General features: G+C 45.4%; 1 protein-coding gene across 28 annotated transcripts in view; it reads left to right on the forward strand.

The window, feature by feature from the left end:
• The window catches only part of SLC5A11 (solute carrier family 5 member 11), a 72273-nt gene that overhangs the window by 15453 nt on the left and 39591 nt on the right, over window positions 1-17229 (forward strand). For 13 of the 28 annotated variants that reach the window (XR_012429478.1, XR_012429481.1, XR_012429476.1 and 10 more), the window contains exons 4-8: window positions 862-933; window positions 4644-4748; window positions 7010-7069; window positions 13515-13619; window positions 15173-15278. Coding sequence is in view for 16 of the 28 variants with exons in the window: in XM_074028229.1 (XP_073884330.1) it covers window positions 862-933; window positions 4644-4748; window positions 7010-7069; window positions 13515-13619; window positions 15173-15278 (448 nt within the window). In the remaining 12 variants the exon portion in view is untranslated. Of the gene's footprint in view, window positions 1-257; window positions 350-861; window positions 934-4643; window positions 4749-7009; window positions 7070-13501; window positions 13620-15172; window positions 15279-17229 lie in introns of all 28 variants that reach the window. The other 15 variants (XR_012429483.1, XR_012429482.1, XR_012429484.1 and 12 more) reach the window with 4 other exon arrangements.

A 17229-nucleotide genomic window follows, 5' to 3' on the forward strand; every position in this document is an offset into this window, starting at 1 on the left:
GGCAGAAAGAAAGAAAGAAAGAAAGAAAGAAAGAAAGAAAGAAAGAAAGAAAGAAAGAAAGAAAGAAAGAAAGAAAGGAAGAAAAGGAAAGAAAGAAAGTTAATCACCAATGTGATGGTATTAACAGATGGGGTCTTTCTAGGGTGATTAAGTCATAAGAACTGAGCCCTCACGAATGGGATTAGAGACTTTATTAAAGAAGCTCAAGGGAACTAGTTTTACCCCTTTTTGCCCTTCTGTTCCTCTGGCATGTGAAGACACAGAGGAGGTACTATCTATGAGAAACAGGCCCTCACCAGACACCAAACCTCTCGGTGCCTTGATCTTGGACTTCCCAGTCTCCAGAATTGTAAGAAACAAATTTCTGTTGTTTAAAATGTTGGGTATTTTGTTATAGCAGTGTAAAACAGACTGAGACATGAGCCTCAGTTTCTTCTTTTATCAGATTGGCCTAATGACACCAACCTCATAGGGGTTGGTAAGGATTAAATGAGGTGATGCATATAAAGTGCTTGGCACAGCGTCTGGCACATAGTAAACACTCCATAAATGGTATCAGTTATAAAATATCATAGACAAGCCATGAGCCTAAGACTCAAATGTCTAGGTTATCATAAAATAAATGTTTGTAGCAACAAGGGGTAGGAGCTGTGTTGACCTGAAGAGTTTATGTCTCCTCTAAAAACACCAAAATTAAAATTTTCTCCAAAACTGTGGGAGAAACAAAATATATTTGATCTCCCAGAAATATATCCAAATCTGGCCTTTAGGACTCCCAGTTTGCAATCCCTGGCCTTGGGCATTTTGAGATGCCTCTGATTGCTAATGTCTTCCCTCACCCACCTCTCTTCTTTTTTGTAGTCCACAGTGAAGACCAAAAGAGACACAGTGAAAGGTTACTTCCTGGCTGGAGGAGACATGGTGTGGTGGCCAGTAAGTGGTCTTTGGTTCAATTAAAGTCACTTCTTCAAGAATCTTTAAGTGCTGGGATTCTGTCCAGCCTTTGATCTCGCAGGACTCTCTGATCTCATGTTGTTTGGAAGTCATTGTCTAAACTAGAGAAGGCTTAGCTCCAGCTCAAATTTGTTTAAACAACAACAAAAAAATTCATCAGCTCACCTAAGGGAAAAATCTGGAGTTAGGTTTTAAAAATAAATATTTCTATAAATATAATATTTTTATAATATATAATATATATAATATATAATTTAGTTATTATATAGTTATATACTATATATAACTATATATTATATGTAATTTATAGTTATAATATTAAATATAATTTATATATTATATAATATATAATAAATATGTAAATATATATAATCACAACCTTAAACAGAAAACCAGTATCATTTGCTCTACACAGGAAAGCAGGGAATCATAAAAATAAAATTAAAAAATGTGCTTTTCTCCCCTGGACTCATTCATGCAGTTGCATTTAGTTGGTGACTAGGCTAGATAGAAGTCCAAGATGGCTTCATCCACATTTGGGGGACTTTGGCAGGGATCACCGGAATACTGGGACCTCATTTTCTCCCTATTCTCTTTCGTCATTCAGTGGCCTAGCCCAGGGTTTTGTGGTTTTTCTTGCTGTTTTTTTTTTTGTTTTTGTTTTAACCAGGTAGCTGAATTTCAAGAGGGCAAAAATGAAAGCTACTAGGCTGTTAAGGTCTTGGCCTGGAAGTCATACAGTGTCACTTCTACTACATTCTGTTGGTTAAAGTAAATTACAGGCCAGACCCGTTTCTATACGGGCCAAGTGGAAAAGTCACATTTCAATGGTGTCATTGGGAAAGGCAGAGTAAAGAGCTTCAAAAATTCTCTCCTCCATAAAAGTAATGAGAACCGAAGCAAAAAAAGAAAAAAAGAAAATTGTCAAAATCAACTTTTTTAGAACTCTGGAGATTAACCACATGCTGCAATAATTCAGGAAGCATTTATTCAAGAAAAACAGCTGGATCTCAGGAAAAAAACAGTGAGCTTTGGCCCTGTTTCCATCTCTCTCTCTTTAGCTGTGTAGTAGTAGCCTTGGGAACCACCAGCCTAGAAGCAACTGAAGAGGTCAGAACGGGGTTAGAACTCTTTCAAACTCCATTCTCAAAAAAAGGTCACTATTTTACCTGTCATTTAGTTTCCTGGAAAGCCCCACCTGCTAGGCTCATCTTTGTTTGACCTTACCTAGAAGGTAAGGTCAGTGTGAATAGCCTTTTCCCTAGACACATTTGTAGAAAAACAATCAGTGGCAATTGTTTAACATTGCAGCTGTGGCAATAACAGTTTGGCAAATAATATTCTAATAAAATAACTTCAATAGAAAAGCTGGGAAGTGAGATGCACATAGGGTGCTTTGAAAAGCTCAGACATATTTCTGGGAATCTAGAAGGCCATGTGCACAGGACCACACACATGCTCAGGAAAGACCCAAGAAAGCCCTAAGCTCCTGCTTCTGGCTGACCTTGAGGCTCTGCACCAGCAGGAAGTGAAGGCTAAGGCAGAGTTATAAGCTGGAAGAATTGCAAAGACTGGAAAAATTATTGGTTTCAGGGATTTAAGAAAATGTCTGTTCAGTCATTAGCTGCCCAATAAACTGAGCATAGATTTTGGTGGACACACGTGACAAAGAATTCAGACTTTATAAACTTAACTTAAGAAAGTCATGAAACAAACAATAGAAGCAGCAACAACAGCAGGAATGAATAGAAGAAACAACAATAAACCCTGAAGAGTCAGGAATGATCAGATTTCTAGAGTTACCAGTGATATTATTTTAAATGTCCACCTTTAACAAAAAATTATAAGACATGCAAAAAGCCCAAGAAATTATGGTCCATACATGGAGGTGGGGGGAGCAGTCAATAGAAAGTGTCCCTGAAAAAGACCAGATGTTATATTCACTAAACAAAGGCCTTAAATCAGCAATTTTATGTATATCCAAAAACCACACAAAAAAGCCATGTCTTAAAAACTAAAGAAAAGTATGAGAACAATGTTTAACCAAACAGAATATATCATTAAAGAGATAGATATTATTGGCCAGGCGTGGTGGCTCACACCTTGTAATCCCAGCACTTTCGGAGGCCAAGGCGGGCAGATCACGAGGTCAGGAGATTGAGACCATCCTGGCTAACACGGTGAAACTCCATCTCTACTAAAATACAAAAAATTAGCCAGGCATGGTGGCGGGCGCCTGTAGTTCCAGCTACTCGGGAGGCTGAGGCAACAGAATGGCATGAACCTGGGAGGCGGAGCTTGCATTGAGCCAAGATAGCGCCACTGCACTCCAATCTGAGTGACAGAGCGAGCCTCCGTCTCAAAAAAAAAAAAAAACAAAAGAGATAGATATTATTATTATTATTATCATTATTATTTTGAGATGGAGTCAAAGCTATAGTAATCAAAAGAGTGTGATATTGACAGAAGGATAAACATGTAGATCCATGAAACAGAATTTGGTAAGAATTTGATAGGAAAGTCAATAAGGAGGCAAAATGGCTCTTTCACAATTCTCTCTCCTCTCTTCTCTTCCTTCACCCTTCTCCTCCTCCTTTCCTTCCTCCTCCTCCTCTTTTTCTTCTTGCTCCCTCCTTTCCCCTCCTCACTGGATCTGCCTTTTTTTTTTCTTTTTTTTTTTTGAGGCGGAGTCTCTGTTGTCCAGGCTGGAGTGCAGTGGCGCAATCTCGGCTCATTGCAACCTCCACCTCCCCAGCTCAAGCGATTCTCCTGCCTCAGCCTCCTGAGTAGCTGGGATTATAGGCATGTACCACCACGCTTGGCTAACTTTTATATTTTTAGTAGAGACGGGGTTTCACCGTGTTGGCCAGGCTGGTCTCAAACTGCTGACCTCAAGCGATCCGCCTGCCTCGGCGTCCCAAAGTGCTGGGATTACAAACGTGAGCCAGAGTGCCCAGCTGGGCCTGCCTTTCTGTGCAGGACTCCATTCTCCTCTCTCTCTGAACTGGCAGTGATGACTGGCACATGGTGAAACATGCCTCCACACCACTCCCTCACCCCCATCACACACATACCCCCCCTGGTTCAACATCCCCAGTCCAAGGGACCAGCAGAGATGGTGTCCTTGTTTCAAATTCCCAGGAAAGAGAAGATAATTTGCCCAGCTTGGGCCAGGTACCCAGGCTTGTCCAATCAGTTGAGACCAGGGAGACCAGGGATTGGCATCATCAAGTACATCACTAGCCATTTAGTGCTGTACCAGGAGGACTATCTACTTTGCTAAGTTAGAAGCAGATCTGGGCAGTTAAAAAGGCTCCCTGATTCTCATCATGAATCACTTTCTACATTACCTCTCATCTTCTTTCCTGACCCCCGACCCCCGCAGGGATGCTGGGTACAGTTGTTAAAGTTGTGCACTGCACAACCCTAGAGGGGGCAATCTGCATTTTAGGCCCTGTAGACATGAATATTTATTCTACCAATCTCTGACAGGTGGGCTCTGACCAAGTAAGAGTCTTGGGAAAGGAGAATCTCATTCTAATGTAAACGAAAATGCCAGATAGGCTAGGGGTAGCCCTGCCTTCCTCCACTTCTCTTCTCTGTCCCTTTGGAGCATGGAAAGAATCGGGGGTGGTGAGCAGGTACCCTCGACTTTGTCTCCAACATCTGACCCCTCCATCTTCCCACAGGTGGGTGCATCCTTGTTTGCCAGCAATGTTGGAAGTGGACATTTCATTGGCCTGGCAGGGTCAGGTGCTGCTACGGGCCTTTCTGTATCAGCTTATGAGCTTAATGTAAGTATTTTACTCAGGGCATAGATGACATCTTACCTCTACCTAATAGGTAGATCTCAGGGGCAAGTTGTATGAATGCCCCGCACTTTAAAAATAGAATGGTGGGGCCGGGCGTCGTGGCTCACACCTGTAATCCCAGAACTTTGGGAGGCAAGGCAGGCAGATCACAAGGCCAGGAGATCAAGATCATCCTGGCTAACATGGGGAAACCCCGTCTCTACTAAAAATACAATAAATTAGCCTGGCGTGGTGGCGGGCACCTGTAGTCCCAGCTACTCAGGAGGCTGAGGCCAGAGAATGGCCTGAGCCGAGATCGTGCCACTGCACCCCAGCCTGGGTGACAGAGTGAGACTCTGCCTCAAAAAAGGAAAAAGAAGAAGAAGAAGAGGAGGAGGAGGAGGAGGAGGAGGAGGAGGAGGAGGAGGAGGAGGAGGAGGAGGAGGAAGAAGAAGAAGAAGAAGAAGAAGAAGAAGAAGAAGAAGAAGAAGAAGAAGAAGAAGAAGAAGAAGAAGAAGAAGAGTGAGACTCCGTCTCAAAAAAAAAAAAAAAAAAAAAAACCAAAAAAAAAAAAAACAAACAAACTCCAAAAAAACCCCCCAAAAATAGTGGGTTGGGCACGATGACTCAGGCCTGTAATCCCAGCACTTTGGGAGGCCGAGGTGGGTGGATCATTTGAGGTCAGGAGTTTGAGACCAACCTGGCCAACATGGTGAGACCCCATCTCTACTAAAAATACAAAAATTAGCAAGGCTTGGTGGTGCACGCCTGTAATCCTAGCTACTCAGGAGGCTGAGTCAGGAGAATCACTTGAACCTGGGAGATGGAGGTTGCGATGAGGTAAGATCGTGACCCTACGCTCCAGCCTGGGTGACAGAGTGAGACTATGTCTTAAAAAATAAATTAAAAAAAAAATGGTGTGTGAAGAGGAGGGCTCAGAATTCCTCTCCTAGAGATGCAGAAGAAAGAAGGTATCGTGGAGACTGAAGCGTATTTCTGTGTACTTTAGACATCAATCAACCATCGCAAAAATTTTAGTTTAGTAGTTTTTGACTTTTTTGGCTACCTCTGGGATACCCAAGAGATAAGATACACTCTCCTATATAGCAGGGCTCATTTGGGATATGATTTTTACTGGGGTCAGGGCAGGGAGGGGATTATTAATAATGATCATTGCCTTCATAATGTCCAATATTTTTTGGATGCTTATTCTATGCCAGGAACAGAGATATGTTACATACACTCTCCCATTATAGGATTCATTTACAGATTGGACCCACACTGCCTAGGTTTACATTCTTGCTCCAACTCTTATAAACTTCAGAGGCAAGTGGCTTTTTGTGTGATCGTGGGTGGCAAGTGGTTTTTTGTTTTGTTTTTGTTTTTGTTTTTGTTTGAGACAGGGTCTCGCTCTGTCACCCAAGCTGGAGTGCAGTGGTGTGGTCACAGCTCACTGCAACCTCCACCTCCCAGGCTCAAACCATCTTCCCCTTCAGCCTCCCAAATAGCTGGGACCACAGGTGCACGCCACCATGCCTAGCTAATTTTCATATTTTTTGTTGTAGAGATGGGAATTTCACTGTGCTGCCCAGGTTGGTCTTGAACTCCTGGGTGCAAGTGATCTGCTGGTTTCTGCCTGCCAAAGTGCTGGGATTAGAGGCGTGACTCACCGCACTCAGCTGGGCAAGTTTCTTAACCTCTCTGGGCCTCATGTACATAACAGGCATATTAATGGTACCTGCCATGTAGAATCATTATGAGGGTCAAATGAATTAATGCTTGTAAAGGGTGCAGAGAGGTGCCTGGCATACAGTACTCATTAAGTATCATCTCGCTGATTTCCTTGCAACCACCTAGAAAGGCACTGATATGCCCATTTTCCGGGTGAGAAAAATGAGTCTTGGAGACCTGTGTTAACTCTTGTGGTCGGTCTTTGAACCTAGGTCTGCCTGCTATCACAGCCTTGTTGTAATCACTGCCAAGGAAGGGAGGGGGCACAATGAAGCGATGACATGATGTTTAGGAGACACAGAACTAGGAAGCATCGCAAAAGGCTTCTTTTTCCACTCTCCTCTTCCTTCCTGAATCCGTTCCCCATGTTAAAAACGGAAATATGGAGGTCAGCACAGGTGAACCACTCAGCAAGTAAGAGACTACACCAGAGGTGGAGTTCAGGCCAGGCTGCTTCAGGGTGCAGAGGGAAATCCAAATAGGTACCTTGTTGTGAGCTGCGGGCCAAGTCCTGACTGTGTTTTCTTGAGCAGGGCTTGTTTTCTGTGCTGATGTTGGCCTGGATCTTCCTCCCCATCTACATTGCTGGTCAGGTGAGTCGGGGAGCGTTGGCATGCTGTAGAATTGAAAGATGCTTTGGGAATCTCAGCCCTGCAGTCCCTCCCTCATCCCGCCATCCGTCCATCCTGCCCATGGTCATCCATCAGACTGCCACTCAAAGGCCCCAGTAAAGGGGAGGGATGATCCACTGGTAAGACAATGAGAAACCCGGTCCGTAGCACTTCCTGCCAGTAACCAACATCCAAGGCACACAGAGGGCATTTGGAGGTTGGAAAAACTATGGGCCCCCAAATTTTAAATACCCAAAACACAAATGTAAAGCTCACAATCTCTTTTAAGTGCTGAAATCACAATATGTTTCTGCTATATTTTTTTGAGAGAGGGTCTGGCTCTGTCCCCAGGATGGAATGCAGTGGTGCAATCTTGGCTCACCTAGTCTCACCAGCCTCCCCAGCAGCTAGGACCACAGACACACGCCACCTCACCCAGCTAATTTTTGTATTTTTTTTTTCTAGTAGAAAATACAAAAACTCCACCACGTTACCCAGGCTGGTCTTGAACTCCTGGGCTCAAGTGATCTGCACACCTCAGCCTCCCAGTCTGAGTAGCTGGAATTACAGGCATAAGCCACCATGCCCAGCCTATGTTTCTGCTTTCTACTAAAAAATAAAAATAAAAATGAAAGTATATAGCTCATGCCTGTAATCCCAGCACTTTGGGAGGCCAAGGCAGGCTTGAGGCTAGGAGTTCAAGACCAGGCTGGGCAACATAGTGAAAACCTGTCTCTACTAAAAAAATACAAAATTAGCCAGGTATGGTGGTATGCACCCATAATCCCAGCTACTCAGGAGGCTGAGAAGCCATGAGAATTGCTTGAGACCAGGAGGCAGAGGATGCAGTGAGCTGAGATCACGCCACTGCACTCCAGCCTGTATGTGTGTGTGTGTGTGTGTGTGTGTATATATATTTAAATCATATATATATTTAAAAATCATATATATAATTCAGTGACTTTTTTTTTCTTTCTTTGCACACAAAACTATAATAATTGAGCTATTTCTGTCTGGTACAAAATGTCAACATTTTAGTTACAAAATAATGCTGCTTTTGACTCTTTGAAAGCATTTTTGGTGGGTTTTTTTTTTTTAAACAGAGTTTTGCTTTTGCCCAGGCTGGAGTGCAATGGCGAGACCTCAGCTCACTGCAAACCTCTGCCTCCTGGTTTCAAGCAATTCTCCTGCCTCAGCCTCCCAAGTAGCTGGGATTACAGGTGCCCACCACCACGCCCAGCTAATTTTTGTATTTTTAGTAGAGACGGGGGTTTCACCATGTTGGCCAGGCTAGTCTCGAACACCTGACCTTGTGATCCACCTGCCTCAGCCTCCCAAAGTGCTGGAATTACAGGCGTGAGCCACCATGCCTGGCCTGAAAAGCAGTTTTTGAAAAATCATCTATGATCTCACTGGCAGCATTGCATCATTCATACTTTCTTAATTCTGTTCTAGATGTTCTACTGCACGTGGCAAGATCACACAATATCACAGTGTTGTTCATAAAGCAATAACTGATTTTAGCTTTTTATTATGGAAATGTTAAAAAATACACAAAGTAGGCTGGGCATGGTGGCTCATGTATGTAATCCCAGCACTCTGAGAGGCCGAGCTGGGTGGATTGCTTGAGGCCAGGAGTTCGAGACCAGCCTGGGCAACATGGAAAAATCCCATCTATACAAAAAATACAAGAATTAGCTGGGTGTGGTGACACACACCTATAGTCTCAGATACTCAGGAGGCTGAGGCAGGAGGATTAGGATCACTTGAGCCCGGTAGGTTGAGGCTACAGTGAGCCATAATTGTGCCACAGCACTTCAGTCTGGGGGACAGAATGAGGCCTTATCTCAAACACACACACACACCGTGCGTGCGCACGCACGCACAAAGTAAAAAAAGCTTGGGAATCAGAAATCATGTTAAAAATCCTTCAGGCTGGGTGCAGTGGCTCATGCCTGTAATTCCTGCACTTTGGGAGGCCAAGGAGGAAGAATCACTGGAGTCCAGGATTTCAAGACCAGCCTGGGCAACATAGCAAGACCTCATCTCTACTAAATTTTTTTTTTTTTTTAATTAGCTGGGCCTGGTGGTGAGTGCCTGTGGTCACAGCTACTCAGGAGGCTGAAGTGGGAGGAACACTTGAGCCCAGGAGTTGGAAGTTGCAGTGAGCTATGATCACTCCACTGCAGTCCAACCTGAGTGACAGAGAATAGCAATTCTGTGTTAAGGGCAGGGGTATATGGGTAAGTAACCTCCCTTGGAGGTAATCCCAAAAGTCTAAAATGCGAGACCTTTGGTGAGCAGGGGGCCTGGGTCTGCTCCTGACCCCTGTGGCTAGCTCCCATGTAGACAGAGCATCTGAGGTATAACAACACTGGACTGGAAATGAAGATCTCCGGGTCAATGCATCAAGAAAGTTATTGAGCGCCTGCTACGGGAAGGCATATATAATGGTAGAGATGCAGGTAAGTGAATATTTAGGGTTGCCAGACATTCTCACCTGATGGCTTCCATTTTCTCTGGCAAACAGAAGATAATGTCATCAGCTGAGAGTGAGAAAGGAACTTGTGAAGCTTAAGGTTGAGAAGATGCAAAGTTTGTTGTTTTTGTTTTATTTTGTTTGTTTGTTTTGAAATGGAGTCTTGCTTTGTCACTCAGGCTGGAATGCAGTGGCACGATCTCAGCTCACTGCAAGCTCCACCTCCCGGGTTCAAGCAATTCTCTGCCTCAGCCTCCCAAGTAGCTGGGATTACAGGCACCCGCCGCCATGCCCGGCTAATTTTTGTATCTTTAGTAGAGACGGGGTTTCACCATGTTTGTCAGGCTGGTCTCAAACTCCTGACCTCATGATCCACCCACCTCAGCCTCCCAAAGTGCTGGGATTACAGGCGCGAGCCACTGCGCAGGCCAGATGCAGAGATCTGAAATGGCTGCAGTAGTTGTTTGTAATAGAAAAACCTGGGAACAACCACCATGTCCATTAACAGGGAACTGGATGGCCAGGCTATACTACTTCATGCTGTGACAAAGGATGAAGTCCATAGAGGCATGCTAATCTACAAGCTATTGTTAAATAAGAAAATAAAATCTCCCGGATCTACACATCCTTTGGGCAATATCTTACACATACACAAAGGAGAGGTTAAACCCAACCTAGATAATAAATGCCAAAGTGTTGAGAAAAGTTTGAAAGCTACCCAATTTGTTTTTATTAGGACATGAAATAAGCACTCAGAAAAGCAATGAAACACACACACACACACACACACACACACACACACACACACACACACCAAACACAAAAATGCAACCTGACAGATTATTGTTAAAGGAACACCCACATCAAGACAGAAAACAATGTCAGCCTGATGCGGTGGCTCATGCCTGTAATCCCAACACTTTGGGAGCCTGAGGCAGGCAGATCACTTGAGGTCAGGAGTTTGACCAGCCTGGCCAACATGGTGAAACCCTGTCTCCACTAAAAATACAAAAATTAGCCAGGCATGGTGGCGGGCGCCTGTAGTTCCAGCTACTCGGGAGGCTGAAGTGGGAGAATTGATTGAACCCAGGAGGCAGAGTGAAGTAAGCCAATATCACACCACTGCACTCCTGCCTAGGTGACGGAGCAAGACTCCGTCAGAAGGAAAAGAAAAGAAAAGAAGAGAAAGGAAAGGAAACGAAAGGGGAAGAAGGAAAGAAGGGAGAAAGGAAGGGAGGGAGGGAGGGAGGGAGGGAGGGAGGGAGGAAGGAAGGAAGGAAGGAAGGAAGGAAGGAAGGAAGGAAGGAAGGAAGGAAGGAAGGAAGGAAGGAAATATAATGTCTCTTGCAAGCCTTTAGAAAGTCACAATGCTGACCGGGCACAGTGGCTCAGGCCCAGCTCTTTGGAAGGCTGAGGTGGGAGGATTGCTTGAAGCCAGGAGTTTGAGACCAGCCTGGCCAACATAGTGACACCCCCATCTCTACCAAAACAATTAAAATAAAGAATTAGCTGAGACTGGTGGTGTGTACCTTTAGTCCCAGCTAGTCAGGAGGCTGAGGCAAGAGGATGGGAGACTGAAGCAGGAGGATTGATTGCTTGAACCTAGGAGATCAGGGTTACAGTGAGCTATGATCGTACCACTGCACTCCAGCCTGGGTGACACAGCGAGACCCTGTCTCTAAAAAAGAAAAATCACAAGGCCTTCCTCTCTCTTTGGCTTTCCTATTAAGTAGTTATTTCCTTGCTTTTCTTTTTTTTTTTTTTTTTTTTTGAGACGGAGTCTCGCTCTGTCACCCAGGCTGGAGTGCAGTGGCCGGATCTCAGCTCAATGCAAGCTCCGCCTCCCGGGTCCACGCCATTCTCCTGCCTCAGCCTCCAGAGTAGCTGGGACTACAGGCACCCGCCACCTCACCCGGCTATTTTTTTGTATTTTTTAGTAGAGACGGGGTTTCACCGTGTTAACCAGGATGGTCTCGATCTCCTGACCTCGTGATCCACCCGTCTCGGCCTCCCAAAGTGCTGGGATTACAGGCTTGAGCCACCGCGCACGGCCCCTCCTTACTTTTCTTTACAGTTTTAATTCTGCATACCTGAACAGTATAGTTGAATTTTACTTTTTTTGGTGAAGGGTGGGTTATAGATAATTGAAAACTGGAGTAATTTTTTTCTTTTATTTTGAGGCAGAGTCTCGCTCTGCTGCCCAGGCTGGAGCGCAGTGGCGTGATCTCAGCTCACCGCAACATCTGCCTCCTGGGTTCAAGCAATTCTGCCTCAACCTCCCAAGTAACTGGGATTACAGGCGGCCACCACCACGCCTGACTAATTTTTGTATTTTTAGTAGAGACGGGGTTTCCCCATGTTGGCCAGGCTGGTCTTGAACTCAGGTGATCCACTCGGCTCAGCCTCCCAAAGTGTTGGGATGACAGGTGTGAGCCACTGCACCCAGCTTGGAGTAATATTCTTTTGTTACATGTAGCTGGTGTCTTAATTTTCATTGCTATGCGGTATCGTGTAGTATGACTCACATCCCAATATGTTTATCTATTCTGTTGTTCATGGGCATTCAAGTTGCTCCCAGTATTGGTCTATGACAGACAACACTGCTGTGAGCATTTTTATAAATGTGTTCTTCTGCACATAAACATGTACTGATGAGAAAATCTACCTATGAGTGGAATTTCTAGGTCCTTGGATATGTTCATCTTTGGCTTTACAATATATTGACAAACATTTTCCTGGAGTAGTTCTATCCATTCATATTCCCACCAACAGCATATGAAAATTCCCTTTCCTGAAATTCACTGTATCCTTGGTGACATTTTATATTCTCCAACTTAAAGATTCTTGTGAATTTGGTGCATGTGTAGTGATATCTCACTGCTTTTTAAAATTTTTGAGACAGAGTCTCGCTCTGTCGCCCAGGCTGGAGTACAGTGGCATGCCCTCAGCCCACTGCAACCTCTGCCTACCTGGATTCAAGTGATTCTTGATTCTCCTGCCTCGCCCCGTCCACTGCTACACACACACTGCCCCAGTAGCTGGGACTACAGCCACCAAGCCCAGCTAATTTTTGTATTTTTAGTAGAGACGGGGTTTTGCCAAGTTGGCCAGGCTGGTCTCGAACTCCTGACCTCAGATGATCCTCCCACCTCGCCTCCCAAAGTGCTGGGATTACAGGCATGAGCCACCACACCCGGCCATCTCACTGTTTTTAATTGGCAACTCTTTTTATACATTTTCCGGCCATTTGGATTTCCTCTTTGAGGAAGTAACTTGTCTAGGACTTTTGCCCATTTTTCTACTAGGTTATATGTCTTTAAAAAAATAATAGAGATGGGGTCTTACTGTAGCAATAGAGATGTTGCCCAGGCCAGTGTTGAACTCCTGGGCTCGAGTGATCCTCCCACCTTGGCCTCCTAAAGTGCTGGATTACAGGTGTGAGCCATCGTGCACAGCCTCACAATTAAATCTATTATCCACCTAGACTTTATTTTTGTCTAACATATGTATATTTTTTGAGGCAGGGGCTCCCTGTCACTTAGGCTAGAGTGCAATGGCATGATCACGGCTCACTGCACCCTCGACCTCCTGGGCTCAGGCTCAAGCGATCCTTCCACCTCAGCCACCTGAGTAGCTGGTACTACAGGCACCTGCCACCACACATGACTAAATTTATATTTTTTGTAGAAATGAGGTTTCACCGTGTTGCCCAGGCTGGTCTCAAACTCCTGCACTCAAGCGATCCTCTTGCTTCAGTTTCCCAAAGTGATGGGAACCAGCTGCGCTGGGCCCCTCTCCTCCCTTCTTAAGTATCAGATTGAGAATCTCAGGAAGACCATCTGTGCTCTGAGTTGCAGGGGCAGGAGCAGATGGGAAGGGCTGGTGTGGGGGAGGTCACGTGCTGGTGGTGAAGTCAGCTGGTGGTGAAATCTCAGCTCTGGCCCTCAGGTCACCACGATGCCGGAATACCTACGGAAGCGCTTCGGTGGTGTCAGAATTCCCGTCATCCTGGCTGTACTCTACCTATTTATCTACATCTTCACCAAGATCTCGGTAAGGTGGGGACAGAGCCTGGCCACACCCATGCAGCATGGGGAGAAGATAAGGCACAGATCTCTGCTCGGGAGTGTCTCCTCCCTATCCCCTTTCTCCTCCTCTTTTGTAGGCTGCAGGGAGGTTAGAGGAAGATGGGATGTGGGGAGGTAAGCGTGGACAGAGGAAAGTGGGAGAAAACGGTCGGGTGCAGTGGCTCACGCCTGTCATCTCAGCACTTTGGGAGGCTGAGGCGGGTGTATCACTTAAGGTCAGGAGTTTGAGGCCAGTCTGGCCAACATGGCAAGACCCCATCTCTACCAAAAAATATGAAAATTAGCCGGGCGTGGTGGCTCATGCCTGTAGTCCCAGCTATTCGGGAGGCTGAGGCAGGAGAATTGCTTGAGCCGGGGAGGCAGAGGTTGCAGTGAGCCGAGATCACACCACTGCACTCCAGCCTGGGTGAAAGAGCGAGACTCTGTGTCAAAAAAAAAAAAAAAAAAAAAAAAAGAAGAAGAAGAAGAAGAAATTCGGAGAAAAGGTAGAGGAAAGGAGAGAAGGACTTTCTCTCCTACTCCTGCCAAAACTTTTTTGTCAACATCTCAGGATGGTGTGGGTTGATCAGTGGGACTCCAAGAACCCTGTCAACCCTTGAATAGGACTGTTCTCTTCCTCCTGGAATTAGATAGTGATCAACTGTTTATCAGATGTGCTGATGGCTGATTGTGCCTGCCGCACCCTGACCTTTGGATAGGCAGATCTCCTAGGAAGTGGCAAAGAACAGGTGTATTGCAACCTCCAGACACGTGCCCCTCAGCAGAAGCTGTCTTCGCTTCCAGCCAGGGAGGAGGGAGGAGCTTGTCCTATGGGAAGTGGTGAGGGGGGAGCAGAAGAGGTTCCATTCAATCCAAATAACAATAAGTGAATTTACGCCAGCTCCAGACTGCAGGACAGACACACAGGCTCCTTACTAGAATGTTCACTTGCAGTCTGGTGGGAAGCTACAGATGTGGGAAGCCTTCTAGGGGAAGTGACATTCCAGGAGGAACTTACAGTTAGAGAAAGGGGACTGGCCCTCCAGACGGATGCACCAGCACAAGCGAAATCTAGGAGGCCCAGGCACACATGACTTATTGAGAAACAGAGGGTATTTCAGAGTCTGTGGAGGTCTGGGAGTATGAAGTGGGTATTTAGCCTCATTTATTTAGCCTTTATCCTGGGGGCAATGGGGGAGTTACTTAAGAGTTTGAGTGGGGAGGAGAAGGATGAAGTGATCATGATGGTATTTAATGAAGGTTGCCGTGTGGAAGATGGAGTGGGAGAGGACCAAAAGCAGAAGCCGAAAGACGACTGAGGAGGCTGCTGCATCAGCCCAGGGCCTGCAGGGCTCCAGTTTAAGACCCCTGATCTGGGATGCAATGGATGAAGAAGGGATGATGTGTGACTCTTCTGTGTTTGTCAGCATCTGGGCTAGGCCCTGATCCCAGGGAACCTGGGCTGCAAATGTCCATTCATTCATTCGTTCATTTGTTCATTAATTCATTTGTTCATCCATCAACCTCCTTTCTCCACAGGTAGACATGTATGCAGGTGCCATCTTCATCCAGCAGTCTTTGCACCTGGATCTGTACCTGGCCATAGTTGGGCTGCTGGCCATCACTGCTGTATACACGGTTGCTGGTAAGACTGAACAAAGGCTAACACCTGGCAGAGGTGGTGGGCAGGGGCTGTGGGCCACTCTACCTTTTCCTTGCCCATCTTCTGATATTCCTTTGTGCTAAGACCCATTTATTCATTAAACGTCACTCCTTTACCTTAGATAAAAAGATTTCTCCTGACCATTATCCAAAGGAAGGGGGTTACCTGATAAGATAAAGCATTTTAGGTCAGGCAAGGTGGCTCATGCCTGTAATCCCAGCACTTTGGGAAGTCGAGGCAGGTGGATCACTTGAGGTCAGGAATTCCAGACCAGCCTGGCCAACATGACAAAACCCCATCTCTACTAAAAATACAAAAATTAGGCCAGGCACGGTGGCTCACGCCTGTAATCCCGGCACTTTGGGAGGTGAGGCGGGTGAATCACGAGGTCAGGAGTTCAAGACCAGCCTGACCTACATGGCAAAACCCCCTCTCTACTAAAACTACAAAAAATTAGCCAGGCGTGATGGCCTGTGCCTGTAATCCCAGCTACTCAGGAGGCCAAGGCAGGATAATTGCTTGAACCTGGGAGGCGGAGGTTGCAGTGAGCCGAGATCGCACCACTGCACTCCAGCTTGGGTGACAGAGCGAAACACCGGCTCAAAGAAAAAAAAAAAATTAGCCAGGTGTGCTGGCAGACTCCTGTAATCCCAGCTACTTGGGAGGCTGAGGCAGGAGAATTGCTTGAACCCGGGGGGCGGAGGTTGCAGTGAGCCAAGATCGTGCCATTGCCCTCCAGCCTGGGTGACAGAGCGAGACTCCATCTCAGAATAAAAAAAGATAAAGCATTTTTAAAATGCACCACAAGGGCATAATGTCTTTTCCCATTCATGTACCCCAGAACTGTTTCTTGAGCACCTACTAACTGCTGAGCCATGTGCATTCACAGGCACAATACAGGCTGGATAATAAACTACTGCAATCCTGGAGCCTGAGGGCAGGTAAACTCATCTCTCCCCCTCATACCTGTGTCCTAGAAGAGTGCCTGGCACGCAGTAGGGCCTTGAGAAGCACTTGCTTTTAAATATTCATTATCTCATCTTCCACTCTATTTTCACCCTTCTCTGCCTCCTCTTGGCGTAATTTAACTCATTCCATATGTATGTGTGTGTCTGTTTGTGTCTGTGTGTGCCTGTGTGTGCACAGACAAAACATACTGTATCTATATATTATGCTGGTATCTGGTATCTATATTATGTATATAGTATTATACATAATGGTATCTATATATTATGGTATCTCTATATTATGGTATCTATATATTACGGTATATAATACTGTATCTATATATTATGTACCTTGTATCTATATATTATGTATTTACGTATACAGGTATGTGTATATGGATATACATTTCCTACTGTGTGCCAGGGAGTGAGGCACAGGTGTAAACAAGACAAATCTCTCTACTCTGGAGGAACTTATTAAGTGAGGATGGGAGACAATGAACAGGGAAATCAATAAATAATGTCAGGCCAGGTGTGGTGGCTCACATCTGTAATCCCAACACTTTGGGAGGCCGAGGTGGGTGGATCACCTGAGGTCAGGAGTTCTAGACCAGCCTAGTCAACATGGCGAAATCCCGTTTCTACTAAAATTACCAAAAAAATCAGCTGGGCATGATGGCACACGACTGTAATCCCAGCTACTCAGGAGGCTGAGGCAGGAGAATCACTTGAAGTTAGGAGGCGGAGGTTGCAGTGAGCCAAGATCGCACCACTGCACTCCAGCCTGGGCAACAGAGTGGAACTCTGTCTCAAAAATAAATAATTAAATATATCAGTGTATATTATTATAACCTGATAAGTGCTATAAGGAAAAATTAATTAGGGTGAAGAGATGGAGGAAAGGTTCTTTTTTTTGTTGTTGTTGTTCTTTTTTTTTAACATAGAATATTCAGGTAAGGCCTTTCTAAGGTGATATCTCAACCAAC

The sequence above is a fragment of the Macaca fascicularis genome, chromosome 20 (genome assembly GCF_037993035.2).
Source record: "Macaca fascicularis isolate 582-1 chromosome 20, T2T-MFA8v1.1".
NCBI classification, from domain to species: Eukaryota; Metazoa; Chordata; class Mammalia; order Primates; family Cercopithecidae; genus Macaca; species Macaca fascicularis.